Raw genomic sequence first — 16,572 nt, 5'->3', positions numbered from 1 at the left:
AGGGACGAAGCACACCTAATAAAAGTGGTAGGGCGGAAAAAAATGGAAGACAAAATGCTGAGACAGCTAAGGAAATATGGGGCTTACACTACCGCCCCCCCCCCCCCCCTTCCCGTCCCCTTGTAATGGTCTAAAAAAGAAAGAAAACATGATGCGATTTCGTGCCTTCTGAGCTCAGTTCCATCTAATCATCTTTCCACCCTCCACCAAACAACGGGCTGGTGAATGTATCAGTGATTATCAATCGACTTACATTTATATCTAAATTCCGATACGTTGAATGTGATGAGCACTTACTTCAAATGACTTTCGTCTTCATTATTGTCTAGTGTGTTAAAAAGCAAGGATTGACAAACTGGTTTACTTCTAAACAAGCAATTTATTGATCCGTCCAGCCATCAACATTGGCAGCCTGAGTGATGACTGAAAAATAGAGGGATTTGTCAGAATATTTTTAGCGCGTTTTCGATCCATCACAACCAGGATGCACACTTGTGTCCATTGTTCAATTCTCTCTCTACATGTTGTTTCATGTGACACTGTTAACCCCACAAGTTACTGTGTTACTCAATTGTTATGGCGTACTTACGGTTGACACACAATCACTCACCCCTCAGTCTGACCCCAGCTTCACACACAGAATATACAAAACATTTCTTACCTCCATTGTTTCTCATGGGAGCAGACGGACGAAGAAGCAATTTTCACTAAATTGGCGCCAATACTTTTATGGCCTGACGGAACTCGTCACGTGTGACGTTCTCGTCAAAATAAGACGTCATCCTATTCCAGCAGTTGACCAAGACTAACACACACAAAAAAAACCCAAAAAAACCGACCTTATGCCATCGCGTGAATACTACGTGGGGTGTTCTGTTGGTAGATCTCTCTCTCTCTCTCTCTCTCTCTCTCTCTCTCTCTCTCTCTCTCTCTCTCTCTCTCTCTCTCTCTCTCTATCTCTCTCTCTCTCTCTCTTCTCTCTCTCTCTCTCTCTCTCTCTCTCTCTCTTTATTTTTTTTTTTTTACGGAAAAAGTGGTCGGGCGGTCGCCCTACATGCCCTACCGGGTGCTACGTCCCTGCAATATGGAGCTATTGCAATCGTTGTAAGAAAAAAAATAAATAAATAAAAAAATGACAAAAAACTCTTGCAGATATTTCTCTGGCTTCTGCCAGTGTTTGTCCTGGTCCGTCGACTAGCTATCAAACACGCACACGATAGGTTAGACTAAAATGTTGAAGGAAAAAAACCCACTCATATTTAACTACTATTATCTAAGAAAACACCGCAAACATCCCCTGCAACGAAGACGTGCGAGGCATGAACGCATGGAAAAAGGAGGAAACAGAGAGAGAGAGAGAGAATAAGAGAGAGAGAGAGAGAGAGAGAGAGAGAGAGAGAGACAGAGAGAGGGAGAGAGAGAGAGAGGGGGGGCACATTTCAAGTACGACATTCTTCTTTCCGCCATGATTTATAAGGCATTTGGTAGCCCCTATCTTTTTTCTCTCTTAAACTAACCAATAAGGTATGGAGAGAGAGAGAGAGAGAGAGAGAGAGAGAGAGAGAGAGAGAGAGAGAGAGAGAGAGAGAGAGAGAGAGAGAGAGAAAGAAAGAAAGCGAGCGAGCGAGAGAGAGAATAAGAGACAGAGAGAGGAAGTGTTACCTATTGTCATATTGTTGTATACGGCCATATAGGCATCACAGGCGTGTACACTCCAGCTAGACAGTACGAAGATAACCCCCATCATCACAATCAGCAGGCTGCCCGGTCGCTCCGACATGACAGCTTTAAACACGAACATCCCGTCGATTTTCACCTGGAAGGACAAAAGGTAAGGTATGAATGAGTATGAGCATGACTGACCGACAGCGTTATCTCCCATATTTAACGTCAAAACACAAGCGGTAACACTTGTGCATTGCCATCCTTCAACACACTCTTTCTTTATATCCAACTCTCTCTCTCTCTCTCTCTCTCTCTCTCTCTCTCTCTCTCTCTCTCTCTCTCTCTCTCTCTCTCTCTCTCTCTCTCTCTCTCTCTGTCTCTCTCTCTCTCTCCTCTCTCTCTCTGTACCCCCTCCCACACAATTAGAATAGTCCCTCTCTGGGCGAGGGCTGGTTGAAAAGAAGCTCGTTTATATTGCTTATGCCACAACCCTCGTAAAATAAAATTTGATTTGATTTGATCTCTCTCTCTCTCTCTCTCTCTCTCTCTCTCTCTCTCTCTCTCTCTCTCTCTCCTCTCTCTCTCTGTACCCCCCTCCCACACAACCCGTCTTTGTCTCTCATCGTCTCCCCCCCTCCACCCCCTCTCTCTCTCTCTCTTCTGCTTTCGCACACATTATTTTCCAAAAAGGTAGACATACGTGTTTTTCTTTACTTCAAAAGGGGAAATTGGCAAGCACTACCGCAATGGTTCTTGTCCTATAACACATACAGGAAACTTCAATCTTTGCTTGGATACCGGCAACGATAGAATAACGAAGTGAAGTATGGTCATTGGTGCAGCTCCCCCAGCGCAAAACTGGTGAACCAAATGTGCATAGGAATGGCTGCACAGACCAGGGGCCGAGATCTTGTTGATTTTGCAAATGAAAGAGGTTGCGGATGAAGTTACGAACACGTAAAGCTTACGTATTATTTTTATAGATTCGCAAATGCCGAACTTGGTGGTCACGACGCATACTTAGTTGTTCGTTTTTCGTTGTGTTGCGGTCTTGCACGAGAAAAACCGGAAACTTTCAGGCATTAAATGATGAAGTGTAACGAAAAGAAGATTCTCTATTCATTCGAACTTGTAAAACCCTAAAATATAAGCTCAGTGTCCTACATTATCTCTCTCCATGAACAGTCCGCTATATAGGCCTACTTAGTTTTAACTGCAGAGATAAATTATTTTCGAAAAGAGGTGTAAATAGCCTTGTTTCTCCGACACGCGTGTACAAGACGGGGGAGTAGCTGTCGTAGAGTAACGATGCATACTCTGCACGCGTCATGACCAGCATGTTTTGAGGTTACGTTGTTCGTAGGCTCTGCGCATATGCGTACAGCCGCTAAATATTAGTCAAGACCTCGGCCCCAGGGCAAACTGTGCTTCCCGGTGTCCTATACGTACTAGAAGCCGAAAAAAAAAGTACTAGAAATTGTTTAAAAGGGGTCCTGTGATGCACTATATTTGAAAAGAGCGTGACCTAGGCGGACGCACTTAATTTCCGTTATCTTGCGTTCCGTCGAAACTGAAATAATCCTCTGCGAGTTTCCAAACAGAATTAACAAACACGTTGGATTTCGAAGACCGGAAAATGTTCTTTCCGACCGACGCGAATTTACAGAGTAAATTTAATCGATAATGACAATAACGCTTTTGTGAAGGTCTGAAAGACTTCCTGGTTTGGTGACCATTTAAAGTTCAAGGACCCCTTCAAAACTACAATAGGGTCCCGAATACCCCCAGATAGAGCATAATTATGTGGGGAGCCCTGTAGACTCTAACCTTGTTGAGCGCGCCAAGACTTTGCGTGGCGGTGTCGGTGACGAGACTGGAGTGGACGACGAAGAAGCGCGCCGCGATGTAGAGTCTGAGGAACATGAGGATGGACAGTACACTCTCCACCTGATGCAGTGACAGCTCATACACCTGACCCGGCAGTGGGTGAATGCTGCAGATGAAGAGTTCCAGCAGTATCTGGCACAAGAAAGCAAGTCAAGGTCACCCATCAGTCTGAAGGTCAAGGTCGGCAATCGGTGTTTGTGTCAGTGTTTTCTTGTCTCTGTGTCTTTCCTAACGTGTGTGTGTGTGTGTGTGGGGGGGGGTTTAACTTCTAAAAATCAATCACATATGAATGTTAGCGCATTTAGTGAAAAAGCCTTGCGTTCGTGTGAGTAGGCGCATGCGTATATGTGTGAATGTCTCATAGCTTTTAGAGCCGTCCCCACCCTGCATCACCGCCCCTCCTCTATTCCAAGAAATTCCATTCAAACAATCTTACACAACCAATCCAAGAGGGGCGCACGGCAAGCCCCCAGTGCTCAATGCCATCGTCAACCATGGACAGTTGTATCCTTGTCACGTGGTATGCAACGACAGCAATCAGTAGACACACAGTTGACACGGTCACTATCAGCTTGAAAGTGACGGAAACTATGTGCAACTTGGAGATTACACCCTGCAATGACAGCATTACATAATGATCAGGAGACTGCATAATTGTGTGATGTGATGCTGCGAATACAACTTGACAAATGATACGAGCATGTGCAGTCAGTCCCTCACTCACTCACTCAGCCAGTCAGTTACTCACTCTGCACCAGCAGAAACATCTCTCATGGCTAGTATACAGTCACCCGTCTTTGCCAACAATAAACCACACACTCGTTACCTACAGAAACAACGCAGCTTCTAGCAGCACGAAGAGCACACCTAGCACAGCAAGTATACAGTCACCCGTCCTTGCCAACAATAAAAATCGCTCGCGCTGGACCCGAGTACTCTTCAGACATCCACACACACACACACACACACACACACTCTCTCCCTCCCTCTCTCTCTTTCTTTCTTACACACACACACACACACACACACACACACACACACACACGAGTACAGACTCATGCACGCACACACACACACACACACACACACATACACACACACAAACACAAACACACACACACACACAAACAGTAACACTAACACATGTGCACAAAATGAACACACACACACACACACCGCGCGAGAGAAAAAGACTACAGGGAGGCATTGACGTCAAAGACTTTCGACCGTGACGTAATTACGTCACTATTCTTGGTTTACGGTACCATTCCGCGGCTTTGCTACGAGTATGCCATAGTCTTGGTTGGCCGAGACCTTGCACCGTTCTATGAGCCGAACCGCAGTTCTATCCCACCGCGAATTCCGCCCGCCGTTAAGAGTCGTTTTTGTGATTTATTTCGCATTTAGGTCCCAGGTAACATTATGAAGTTTTAATACGATCAATCGGACCTATTATCAAGTTAGTGTATCAACTTTTGAACAAACTGCGCCCAGTAGTTTCCCAGCAATAAGCTGTTAAGTCGAGACACACAGACAGACAGACAGACACACACACACACAATTAAAGTCTGCTGGACCCTAGTACTAGCGTACTCGGGAATAAACCACACACTGACAGCTTGGGTCCATCAGAATGTGCCTCCGTTGTATCGGGGTTTTTCTTTCAGTCAATTACTCAGCCCCTCTGCCAGTGACTTACTCACACTCATCAACTCACTCATTCGCTCCCTCAGTCTTTACCTGTAGAAATAACTCAGCTTCTAGCAACATAACGAGCACGCCTAGCATGGCCAGCAAGAAACCGACGTCCACCAGACAGCGGCTCCGCTCTATCAGTTGCTTCCTCCTGGACAAGCGGTAGCTGATGTTGTCCCATTTCTTGGTTCCCACGCCCGCGAACAAGTCCCATCCGCTGCACCCCAGTCCTTGACGTATAGCCTGTGGTGCAGAAAACACCGCAACCGTGTTTGTCGTCCTCATCAATTCCATAATTGTCGCCTACAATAACAACAACAACAACAACAACAACAACAGCAACAACAGCAACAATAACAACAACAACAACAGCGCCTGGTGGGTTAAGGGTGGAAATTTCTCCGATCTCCAAGGCCTGCTAGTGCCTTATCCCCTCTTCGTGTGTACACGCAAGAACAAGACCAAGTAGGCACGCAAAACATCATGTAATCCATGTCAGAATTCGTTGGGTTATAGAAACACGAAAATACCAATCATGCATCCCCCGAAAGCGACGTATGGTTGCCTAAATGGCGGGTGACAACGGTCATACACGTAGGAACCCACTCGTGCACAAAAAACCACGAGTGTACGTAGGAGTTTCTGCCAATGAACGCAGAGGAAGAAGACGAAGAAGAACAATAGGCACAACTTCGCAACTTTTAAATACGAGGAGAAAGTCAAGTCAATTGTCCAAGTTTTGCGTCAATTTTAAAGGGTGCCATGGCAACAACTGATGTATTTCAGTAATGACCCAGTGGATTGCTTTGAAACTTTCAAGATAGTATGCCTACCTACTAGTCGACGTACTTCGAGTAGGGGAAGGGCTCCTAATATGGACCGGCTCCTAATATGGATCACCTCCTGTTCTGACAAACTAACGGCGCTAGAATGTTTTATTCGCTGTATTCACCCTCTCTGGATAACTTGCACATGTCAAAACAGTTGCAGAAACACAAATCTCAAAACCGTTAGGCTTTTTCTCTTTTTTTCACTTTTGGCAGCGTTCACTCTAAATGTGCCGCCTAAAACGGACTCGTTTCTGTCCACAACCAAAGCTTTTATCACACAAACATTGCTATATATGACAACTAAGACCTCATTTGTTACATTTTAGCAGTGTTGACCCCGAGTTTCTACTGCAAACAAAAAATAATAGCAAAATCTCAAACTATGTGCGAGTCCCCTAATATGGACCACCTTCAACAAATCGAAGAAAATAAAAGCTAAAGGCTATTTTCATTAATTCATTAAGAAGCTTGCTGGAAATAACCTATAACTAGCCCTCGAGATTTACAAAAAATATAACAAAAAGTCTTCTTTTCGTGGAAGTTGATAATTTCACTTATTTTCACTCTGTTTTTGATAAGCTTCTTTATTTTCCTGGTGTGCTTCAAATAATGCTCTCATCAACCCGAAACAGATAAATCTAAAGCATATTTGAATTAGTCTGACTTGTACACTAAGTTGTATCATGTTATTTTGAAGTATAGGGGGCTTCTTACAGTGATTCGTGAAGGCCTCTTCACTGGTCCATATTAGGCGCCCAGGCTCCTAATAATTAATATGGACCATTTGGGATTTTTTCTGTATTTAATTTTTGCTGAATGTCTATCAAAGCTATTTCACTCTAATTAGACGGTTAACCTAAAAGAGAAGGACTACCAAACACAAAATGAAACTTCTTCGCAAGAAAACAGGCTAGTTATCAGCATAAAACAAAAAGTGGTCCTTATTAGGAGCCCTTCCCCTACAAGTTTGGATTGTTGCATGCGTCTGTGTAGGCAACGATATTTTAAAATAAATAAAAAATCAATCAATCAATCAATCAATCAATCAATAAATCAATAAGAACAAGTAATATCAGGATGACAGTTTACCTGATCAGCTTCCGAAGCAACTGTGAGATGGCCCACGATCTCACTTAATTTTTTAGCCCGCGGTGTGAGTTTTTCATTTGAGGATTTGTTCTGTATTACATTTGATGCAAGACTTAAACGAGAGGATTTCCTAGCTAATGCAAGACTTACATTTACACGAGAGTTTCTCATAGACAATGGTCTACGGAACGCCATTCGTTGTAAACTAGGCGTTGTCACTGAACTAGGCGTTGGCGCTCTAACCGGAATATCGATACCGATTGCATGTGACATTTTGTCATTTCTTTACGTGCACAAGTTAAAGCAGAGCCCTTTTCGATTTGTTACAAAGTACTAACTTTCAGTATCAGAAAACTGCAGCATACCACTGTGACATGTTACTGTTTTTAAACATCTTCAACTCAAAGACCAGCCAAACCAGTTTGTGGGCATGTGTTTACAATATGTGTTGAAGCGCACAAGCGGCAGCTGAACGCTTGCCGATTTGTTTCAAGTCATCACCTTTCTGAAAACTACAGGATACACCTGTGACTTGCTGCCATGTTTTAAAGTGAGCACGCAAATGCAGAAGGCTTTTCGTGTCGCTACAACGCGCTGCTTTTCAGAAAACTGCAGCATGTTGCCAGTGTTTCCAAGCGTGTAAGCGGAAGCAGAACGCTTTTCGGGTTGTTGAAAAGCATCGCCTTTTTAGAAAATTACCACATAAAACTGTGACATGTTGTCATATTTTGAACAACTTGAAGGGCACAAGCGGTAGAACTTCTAGAAGAGCGCTTTTCGAGGTTGTTACAAAGCATTGCCTTTCAGAAAACTACCACACATAACTGTGACATGTTGCCATGTTTGAAGTGCACGAGCGAAAGCAGAACGGTTTTCGAGTCGTTAAAAAGCATTGCCTTTCAGAAAAGCCACATTTGTTGTTCGAAATGTAACACGAATGGCGCAATGATCATCTTCTCCCTGCTTATTCATATTTATAAATGTTTATGTAAGTCGCACTCTGCCGCATGTTTTGACGCCCAAGCTCATAGCGTCATTCAGTGTGACGTCACTATTAATGTCTGTGGAATAAATAGTCTCGGTGACCCAAACCTTAGAGGGAATACATCTGTGTCTCGGTGCGTCTGATGACCGGGCTACGAGTTCTGGATATAATACGAGCGTCGTTCACAAGAAATAACGGGTTTAGGTGTGACGAAAAAAAGAACAGGGCCTGAGTACGGTGATAAATACAAGACTTATTTTACAACCATTTGAAAAATACATACATCCCCCGTGGCTGCCCGCATAACGAACTCGTTTTTCTCGTGTTTTATACTTGCCAGTGTTACAGCATTGAGCAGAGTCCGTCCCGCACTTTGCTTTGTGTACATCACGTGGCCACCCAAACACCCGCACAACGCAACATTTTCACGAGAAAAACACGTTTATTTGTTTGCTTTGTCTGTATTACACATTTCTATTTACACTTACCACTGACACACCACATTGTTGGCCTATACTTTAGTTTGCAAGTGAATCGTTATCATACAAAATAACGTTATCACGAGACGAACAGAGATCTCAGAGATCGTCTGCTTCTCAACTGTTTCGCGCAAATCGTGTAATATCTATTTTTGCGGAAACCTCCCGAAGAAATGCAATCTCAGCGGCTTCCACCTGCAACATAGTCGTGCTTATTTGGAATGTGACGTGCTGTACTTCGTCAGTCACACCTATCTCGAAAACTAAGCGTCGCACAGAACCAGCGCCCTTCCATTATCTGTTTATTTGTCAGTCAAAGGACTCTCGTTTCATGATGCCGACAGTCACTCATCTCACATCCAGTGTCTGTCTTTCTATCTGCCTGCCTGCCTGTTCACTACAAACCTTATTTCGAGATTTTCACATGGCGATCAACATTGGTGTTGATAATCAAGGGACCTCAAAACGAATCTGGCAAAATAAAGACATTTAAAAAAAAACTGTAAAAAATAATCACGAAAAACGGGGATCTCGGCAACACCAACCACAGGCGGAAGGTATCGTCCACTGGACTACTAATATCACAGAAAGACTACAAGGTACGTCACTCACCTTCGAGTCTTCTGTGTTCTTGGAGTCGCTTCCTGGGGAAAAATATTGTTCAAGACGGTTTGCCTCTTCCTACAGTCTGTGTAAGGTCAAATAAATACAGTTGCATGATTGTTTGAGCTATATGCACCTTTGGTCTAAAACATAGCCTATGTAAATATTGTGAAGCAAAGGGAAGCTACCCCCGGGAGTTTTCACTTTCGGTATTAGTGAAGAACCGTTTGCCACTTCATTCAAAATGAGGAAAACGTTTCAGTCGACCAATGAAAATAATCATCGAATATCCTGTTATTAACCAATGAGCGCTGGTATGCATATTCGGTGCGGATGCATAATTAGCCGCCAAGTGGATATTAGCGGCTCGCAAACGAAGATTCGTCCAAATGATGGTTAAAAACAACCTGCAGCGAACGGAAGCTGAAAACTAAAGGTGCATATAGTTCAAACAATCATTCAACTGTATTTATTTGACCTTACACAGACTGTAGGAAGAGGCAAACCGTCTTGAACAGTATTTTCCCCCAGGAAGCGACTCCAAGAACACAGAAGACTCGAAGGTGAGTGACGTACCTTTCAGTCTTTCTGTGATATTAGTAGTCCAGTGGACGATACCTTCCGCCTGTGCACCAACCTTGCCTGTGCCAACCTCACGGCTGTCCTGACGTTGGTAGGACATGTTGCCACTCGGCAACCAGTTACCGGCAGCGTTCCCCTCAGTAGTATCCCGGTTGTCGGTCGTGTACGAAGAGTTGTCTGTTCCTGAGTAGCTACGGAACCGCCCCTGAGCAGCGCCCACCAGCGGAATGCCTGGATCCTCTACTAGGCTGCTATTCTGCAAACGGAGGAAACAGAACAAGAAGTAAAAACAATTACCACACAAAGCTAAAGTGGTCGTAACAAGATGAGAAGGGGTGGGGTGGGTTTGGGTAGTTGGGGGAAGGGGGGGGGGAAGCCGAGAGGATGAGCGTGGCAGAACAACAACAACAACAGCAGCGGCAGCAAAAACAACAAGTCGCGTAAGGTGAAATTACTACATTTAGTCAAGCTGTGGAACTCACAGAGTGAAACTGAACGCACTGCCTTTTTTCACAATGACCGTAGTCCGCCGCTCGTGCAAAACGCAATGAAAGTGACGAGCCTGTTTAGCGCAGAAGTGGTTTCGCTGTGCTGCATAGCACGCTTTTCTGTACCTCTCTTCGTTTTAACTGTCTGAGCGTGTTTTTAATCCAAACATATCATATCTATATGTTTTTGGAATCAGGAACCGACAAGGAATAAGATGAAATTGTTTTTAAATCGATTTTGGAAATTTGATTTTGATCATAATTTTTATATTTTTAATTTTGAGAGCTTGTTTTTAATCCGAATATAACATATTTATATGTTTTTGGAATCAGAAAATAATGAAGAATAAGATGAACGTAAATTTGGATCGTTTTATAAAAAAAAATTTAATTACAATTTTCTGATTTTTAATGACCAAAGTCATTAATTAATTTTTAAGCCACCAAGCTGAAATGCAATACCGAAGTCCGGCCTTTGTCGAAGATTGCTTGGCCAAAATTTTAATCAATTTGATTGAAAAATGAGGGTGTGACAGTGCCGCCTCAACTTTTACAAAAAGCCGGATATGACGTCATCAAAGACATTTATCGAAAAAATGAAAAAAACGTCCGGGGATATCATACCCAGGAACTCTCATGTAAAATTTCATAAAGATCGGTCCAGTAGTTTAGTCTGAATCGCTCTACACACACACACAGACACACACACACACAGACAGACACACATACACACATACACGCATACACAAACACACACATACACACACACACACACACACACACACGCACAGACACACGTACACCACGACCCTCGTCTCGATTCCCCCTCTATGTTAAAACATTTTGTCAAAACTTGACTAAATGTAAAAATGGATTGAGAATAGCCTTTTTTTTAATTTTTTTTTTTTTAATGGTAATCACAGTTAGAAAAGATCTCATAAACGTCATTGAAAATAACAACGGAGATAAACATTCGAACGTGCAGACCACAGTTCCACAAACGATTCAGATTCATAAGTAGATCTTCCAAGCACTGCGTCCAAAGAACCTCCATCAAAATACGCAACCTACACAAATCCAAAGCAAGCACATGCATTCTGACTTGCCGCGTGCACTTATGTATCGAAATTTAAACCCAGGTTTGCTTTATTTTTGCGGGTAGAAATCTCACACACACACCATGTTTTTAACACGAAAGCATCATGCAGTCCGCATCATCTATAGAACCGAAGATTCCTCACGTATCATAGTTAGATTTTCGTCAGGAAGTGCACCAAATAACACTTGTTCATTACGAAGTGAGTGTTCAGTACGGGTTCTGTATAGAATTGAAGCTGTATCAGCAGGCTGCAACACCTATGTACACACACAACGCACACAAACACACCTAATGGCAACATTGAAAGCAAAGAGAAAAACTGTTTATGCGCCATATGCTGTACTCCGAAGTTGATTTTCTATAATTCATACAGGCTCCGAATGAACAGAGAGTAAAGTTGTTGTTTCCAATTGTATACGTGTTACGGCCAGTCCATGAAATTTGTAATTAAGCGAATAAACATGTTCTGGAAATAACTCTAGAATTAAAAAAAATAAAACAAGAAAGGCTAGTTAATGGAACGTTTAATTTTTGACAAAACAAGACATTCACAAGTAGGGGAAGGGCCCTTAATATGGACCACTTTTTGTTTATTGCTGATAACTAGCTTGTTTTCTTGCGAAGAAGTTTCATTTTGTGGTTGGTAGTCCTTCTCTCTTAGTTTAACAGTTAGGCCTAATTAGAGTGAAATAGCTTTGATAGACCTTCAGCAAAAATTAAATACAGAAAAAATCACAAGTGGTCCATATTAGGAGCCTGGGCGCCCAATTAGGACCAGTGAAGCGGCCTTCACGAATCACTGTAAAAAGCCCCCTATACTTCAAAATAACATGATACAACTTAGTGTACAAGTCAGACTTACTCAAATATGCTTTAGATTTAGCTGTTTCGGGTTGATGAGAGCATTATTTGAAGCACATCAGGAAACTGAAGAAGCTTATCAAAAACAGAGTGAAAATAAGTGAAATTATCAACTTCCAAAAAAAAAAAGACTATTTGTTATATTTTTTGTAAATCTCGAGGGCTAGTTATAGGTTATTTTCAGCAAGCTCCTTAATGAATTAATTAAAATTGCCTTTAGTTTTTATTTTCTTCGATTTGTTGAAGTTGGTTCATATTAGGGGACTCGCACATACTTTGAGATTTTGCTATTATTTTTTTTTTTGCAGTAGAAACTCGGGGTCAACACTGTTAAAATGTAACAAATACTGTCTTAGCTGTCATATATAGCCATTTTTGTGTTATGAAAGCTTTGGCTGTGGACAGAAACGAGTCCGTTTTAGGCGGCAAATTTCGAGTGAACGCTGCCAAAAGTGAAAAAAAGCGAAAAAGCCTAACGGTTTTGAGGTTTGTGTTTCTGTTTTGACATGTGCAACTTATCCAGAGAGGGTGAATAAAGCGAATGAAATTGTTTTGAGCGCTCTAGCGCCGTTAGTTTGTCAGAACAGGAGGTGGTCAATATTAGGAGCCGGTCCATATTAGGAGCCTTTCCCTGACACTATGTCTTTATTGCGGACAGACAGGCAAATAATTATGAGACACATGAAACAGATGAGAGACAGACATGGCTTCGTTTGCTTTGAATGCAATCTATGGCAAAGAGATCATTTGCTTCATTTGTCTCATAATTATTTTTCTGTCTATCTAAAATAAGACCATGGGGTCGACGTACTTGTGAATGTCTGTGAAAATTACACGTTCCAAGAACTAATTACCTGTCTTGGTTTTTTTTATTCTGGGTTTTAGAACGTTTTAGCAGTCAATTTCCTTTGGGATTTCGGAAATAACTCTGTCGGTTTTTTGTTCATGGGCGGTGGAAGAGTTGTATTCCTTGAACTTGAGGCACGCTGGGCAATCAACAGTTCATTTTAAACAACCAATGGAGACACGCTGTTGGCGTCACAGTGAATAATGAGCTTCGAACTAATGAGTTTTAGTAAGAAAATAGACGATGTTCTGAAATAACTCTGTCGGGTTTGTATTGATTGTGAACAAGTGAATAATTTTGCTTTTCCTGAGGCAAGCGTTCGACACGTGCTCTTTTCCCACGTGTTTCTGACACATCCCTAGCTAGTGACTGGCCTATACTATCACGTGGGACAGTTAGACTCAATACAACTCATACAAACCCGACATAGTTATTTCCGAACATTGTCTATGGCGGTGTATGCAGCGCCCTCTTGATATGATGCCTATCCACCAACAGTCTGTGTGAGCGCAGTCTGATGCGTTTGTCACAAATATCGTTCCGTAAGGGAGGCTTGCAAAGGGGTCAAAGGATGTAGCTTGCTGTTCTCAGTGTTGCAAAATCGGTTTGCCATTCATAATCAATCAATGACGCTTATATCGCGCATATTCCGTGGGTACAGTTCTAGGCGCTCTGCAGTGATGCCGTGTGAGATGAAATTTTATACGGCCAGTAGATTGCAGCCATGTCGGCGCATATTTACCTTTCACGGCCTTATTCCAAGTCACACGGGTGGTAGACAATTATTAACTGTGCCTAAGCAATTTTGCCAGGAAAGACCCTTTTGTCAATCGTGGGATCTTTAACGTGCAAACCCAATGTAGTATACACGGGGGGTGGTTCGGACACCGAAGAGAGTCTGCACACAAAGTTGACTCTGTGAAATAAATTTCCGCCGAACCTGGGATCGAACTCGCGCTGACAGCGGCCAACTGAATACAAATCCAGCGCGCTACCAACTGAGCTATATCCCCGCCCCGGCATTCGCGACGAGTGCTCAGCCCTGCAATTGTTTCTCCTTAATGCTTTGCACATTTCACGTATTTTCGAATTCCTTAGAGTGACTGGTACATACCGCGCGCTTTCTGATAAACGGAAACACCGCTACAATGCACCATCTTCCCCGTGCAAAAGTAACACCAACAGACAAAATAGTGCACATCAAACCTTTGGCCTACTACATGCTACTCATAAACCATCAGCAGTATGCAAAGTATAGTAAATCCATAAGAATATAAATGTATGCCTACCTGGCAGGCTAGAGATGTTGGTCACAAACGGTGTTTGTGGTATACGTACAAAGGCAGATTCAGATCCGTCAGACCCATACCTTTTTAATATCCAAAACGACCACTGTCTTGCGCCTATGACCCTTACCAAACTACCGTGCTGTGTATTGGAATGTGTGGTTGAGTACACTGCGTTTAGGCGCGCATACACACATGCACATGCCTTCTGTTGAAGAACATGTATAGCAACACGCCAGCGGCTTTCAGATAGCGCGTCACATTCTAAAGTTCATGAAATTGTTTAGTGAGTGATATCGATTTAAAGACACATTCCTTCCCCTGGAAACGATTCGGCTCACCATGTCTTCTTCTTTTTCTTCTTCTGCGTTCGTGGGCTTAAACTCCCACGTACACTCGTGTTTTTGCACGAGTGGAATTTTACGTGTATGACCGTTTTTACCCCGCCATTAAGGCAGCCATACGCCGCTTTCGGAGGGGGCTCACCATGTCATAACTGGAAACAATATTCGGCTAACCATGTCATAACTGGAAACAATTAGGCTCACCATGTCATAACTGGAAACAATTAGGCTCACCATTTCATAACTGAAAACAATTAGGCTCATCGTGCCATAACTGGAAACAATATTCGGCTCACCATGTCATAACTGGAAACAATATTCGGCTAACCATGTCATAACTGGAAACAATTCGGCTCACCATGTCATAACTGGAAACAATTCGGCTCACCATGCCATAACTGAAAACAATTTGGCTCACCATGTCATAACTGGAAACGATTCGGCTCACCATGCCATAACTGGAAACGATTCGGCTCACCCTGTCATAATTGGAAACAATTCGGCTCACCATGCCATAACTGGAAACAATTCGGCTCACCATGCCATAACTGGAAACAATTCGGCTCACCATGCCAAAACTTGAAACAATTAGGCTCACCATGTCATAACTGGAGACGATTCGTCTCACCATGTCATAACTTGAAACAATTAGGCTCACCATGTCATAACGGGAAACATTTCGGCTCACCATGCCATAACTGGGGAAAAAAGAGGCTCACCATGTCATAACTGCACACGATTGGGCTCACCATGTCACAACTGGAGACGATTCGGCTCACCATGCCATAACTGGAAACAATTCGGCTCACCATGTCATAACTGGAAACAATTAAGCTCACCATGTCATAACTGGAGACGATTCGTCTCCCCATGCCATAACTGGAAACAATTTGGCTCACCATGTCATAACTGGAGACGATTCGGCTCACCATGTCATAACTGGAAACAATTCGGCTCACCATGCCATAACTGGAAACGATTCGGCTCACCATGCCATAACTGGAAACGAGTCGGCTCACCATGTCATAACTGGAGATGATTCGGCTCACCATGCCATAACTGGAAACAATTCGGCTCACCATTTCGTAACTGGCTAGGTTTAAACACGGGATAAGACCATTTTTCTACTTGGACACATTCCAAAAACAAACAGACTGGATCCTTTTTGTGCAAAGCAGGAAGTATCTGATGAATGATCAGTGTCAATCTGCGAAAATGATTCAGAAACAAAGCTCCCACGATGCACGGGAAGCAGGACAGAGTAACTAGGGACATCCAGATTCAACCTTCGTCAGACGAACATTCGTCGGTGGTGGGGATTTCCTCTCTATTTTTAACTTTGTGCCTCAATGCGCATGCGCTTGGTTTTTGGCGCTCACCACTGCTTGCCGAAGATCGGGATCTGCGTGGTGAAAAAGGCATGTTTGACGAACCTCAATCAGCAATCTTCGTGAGTACTTTTAGTCCTTTTCATAATGTTAAAAATATGTTTTATGTGCGCAGTGTTAAAGTTTAATATCTTTACGACGCTTCTGTGGACTGTGCATCTGTAAACTGTTCATTTTGGAGGCGTAGTGCATGAACACGGATACCCACACACAACTCAGAACTTGAGTCGACGGGCGACATATCCTGCCAATTATCTCCCTTGATCTCTCTTGCACAAGACACTTGTTTCCACTAGACCTATTTGTTTTAGAGTTGGGAGATTTTACAGGAATGAATCTAAAAATCTAAAAAAAATTCAGTGTTGCTTGTGTACCCAGCATATTCAGATGTCTGGAATATTCCGATAAAAAAGACTCGTCATATATAACACTACTCGTCATCAC

General features: G+C 42.9%; 2 protein-coding genes across 5 annotated transcripts in view; both read right to left on the bottom strand.

Moving 5' to 3' along the window:
* LOC138969046 (origin recognition complex subunit 6-like) overlaps positions 1 to 16,572 on the bottom strand; it is a 591,738-nt gene that overhangs the window by 135,203 nt on the left and 439,963 nt on the right. The gene's annotated exons all lie outside the window — the stretch shown is intronic.
* The window catches only part of LOC138968941 (small conductance calcium-activated potassium channel protein 2-like), a 68,851-nt gene that overhangs the window by 43,263 nt on the left and 9,016 nt on the right, over positions 1 to 16,572 (bottom strand). For 2 of the 4 annotated variants that reach the window (XM_070341623.1, XM_070341644.1), the window contains exons 2-6: positions 9,871 to 10,071; positions 5,293 to 5,550; positions 3,989 to 4,165; positions 3,493 to 3,684; positions 1,663 to 1,816 (exon numbers count right to left, since the gene is read on the bottom strand). In XM_070341623.1, the coding sequence (XP_070197724.1) occupies positions 1,663 to 1,816; positions 3,493 to 3,684; positions 3,989 to 4,165; positions 5,293 to 5,550; positions 9,871 to 10,071 (982 nt within the window). Of the gene's footprint in view, positions 1 to 1,662; positions 1,817 to 3,492; positions 3,685 to 3,988; positions 4,166 to 5,292; positions 5,551 to 7,166; positions 8,173 to 9,870; positions 10,072 to 16,572 lie in introns of those variants that run through there. The other 2 variants (XM_070341638.1, XM_070341630.1) reach the window with 2 other exon arrangements.

Source organism: Littorina saxatilis, linkage group LG1, assembly GCF_037325665.1.
Source record: "Littorina saxatilis isolate snail1 linkage group LG1, US_GU_Lsax_2.0, whole genome shotgun sequence".
Classification (NCBI taxonomy): domain Eukaryota; kingdom Metazoa; phylum Mollusca; class Gastropoda; order Littorinimorpha; family Littorinidae; genus Littorina; species Littorina saxatilis.
This window is presented reverse-complemented; position numbering and strand designations above follow the sequence as displayed.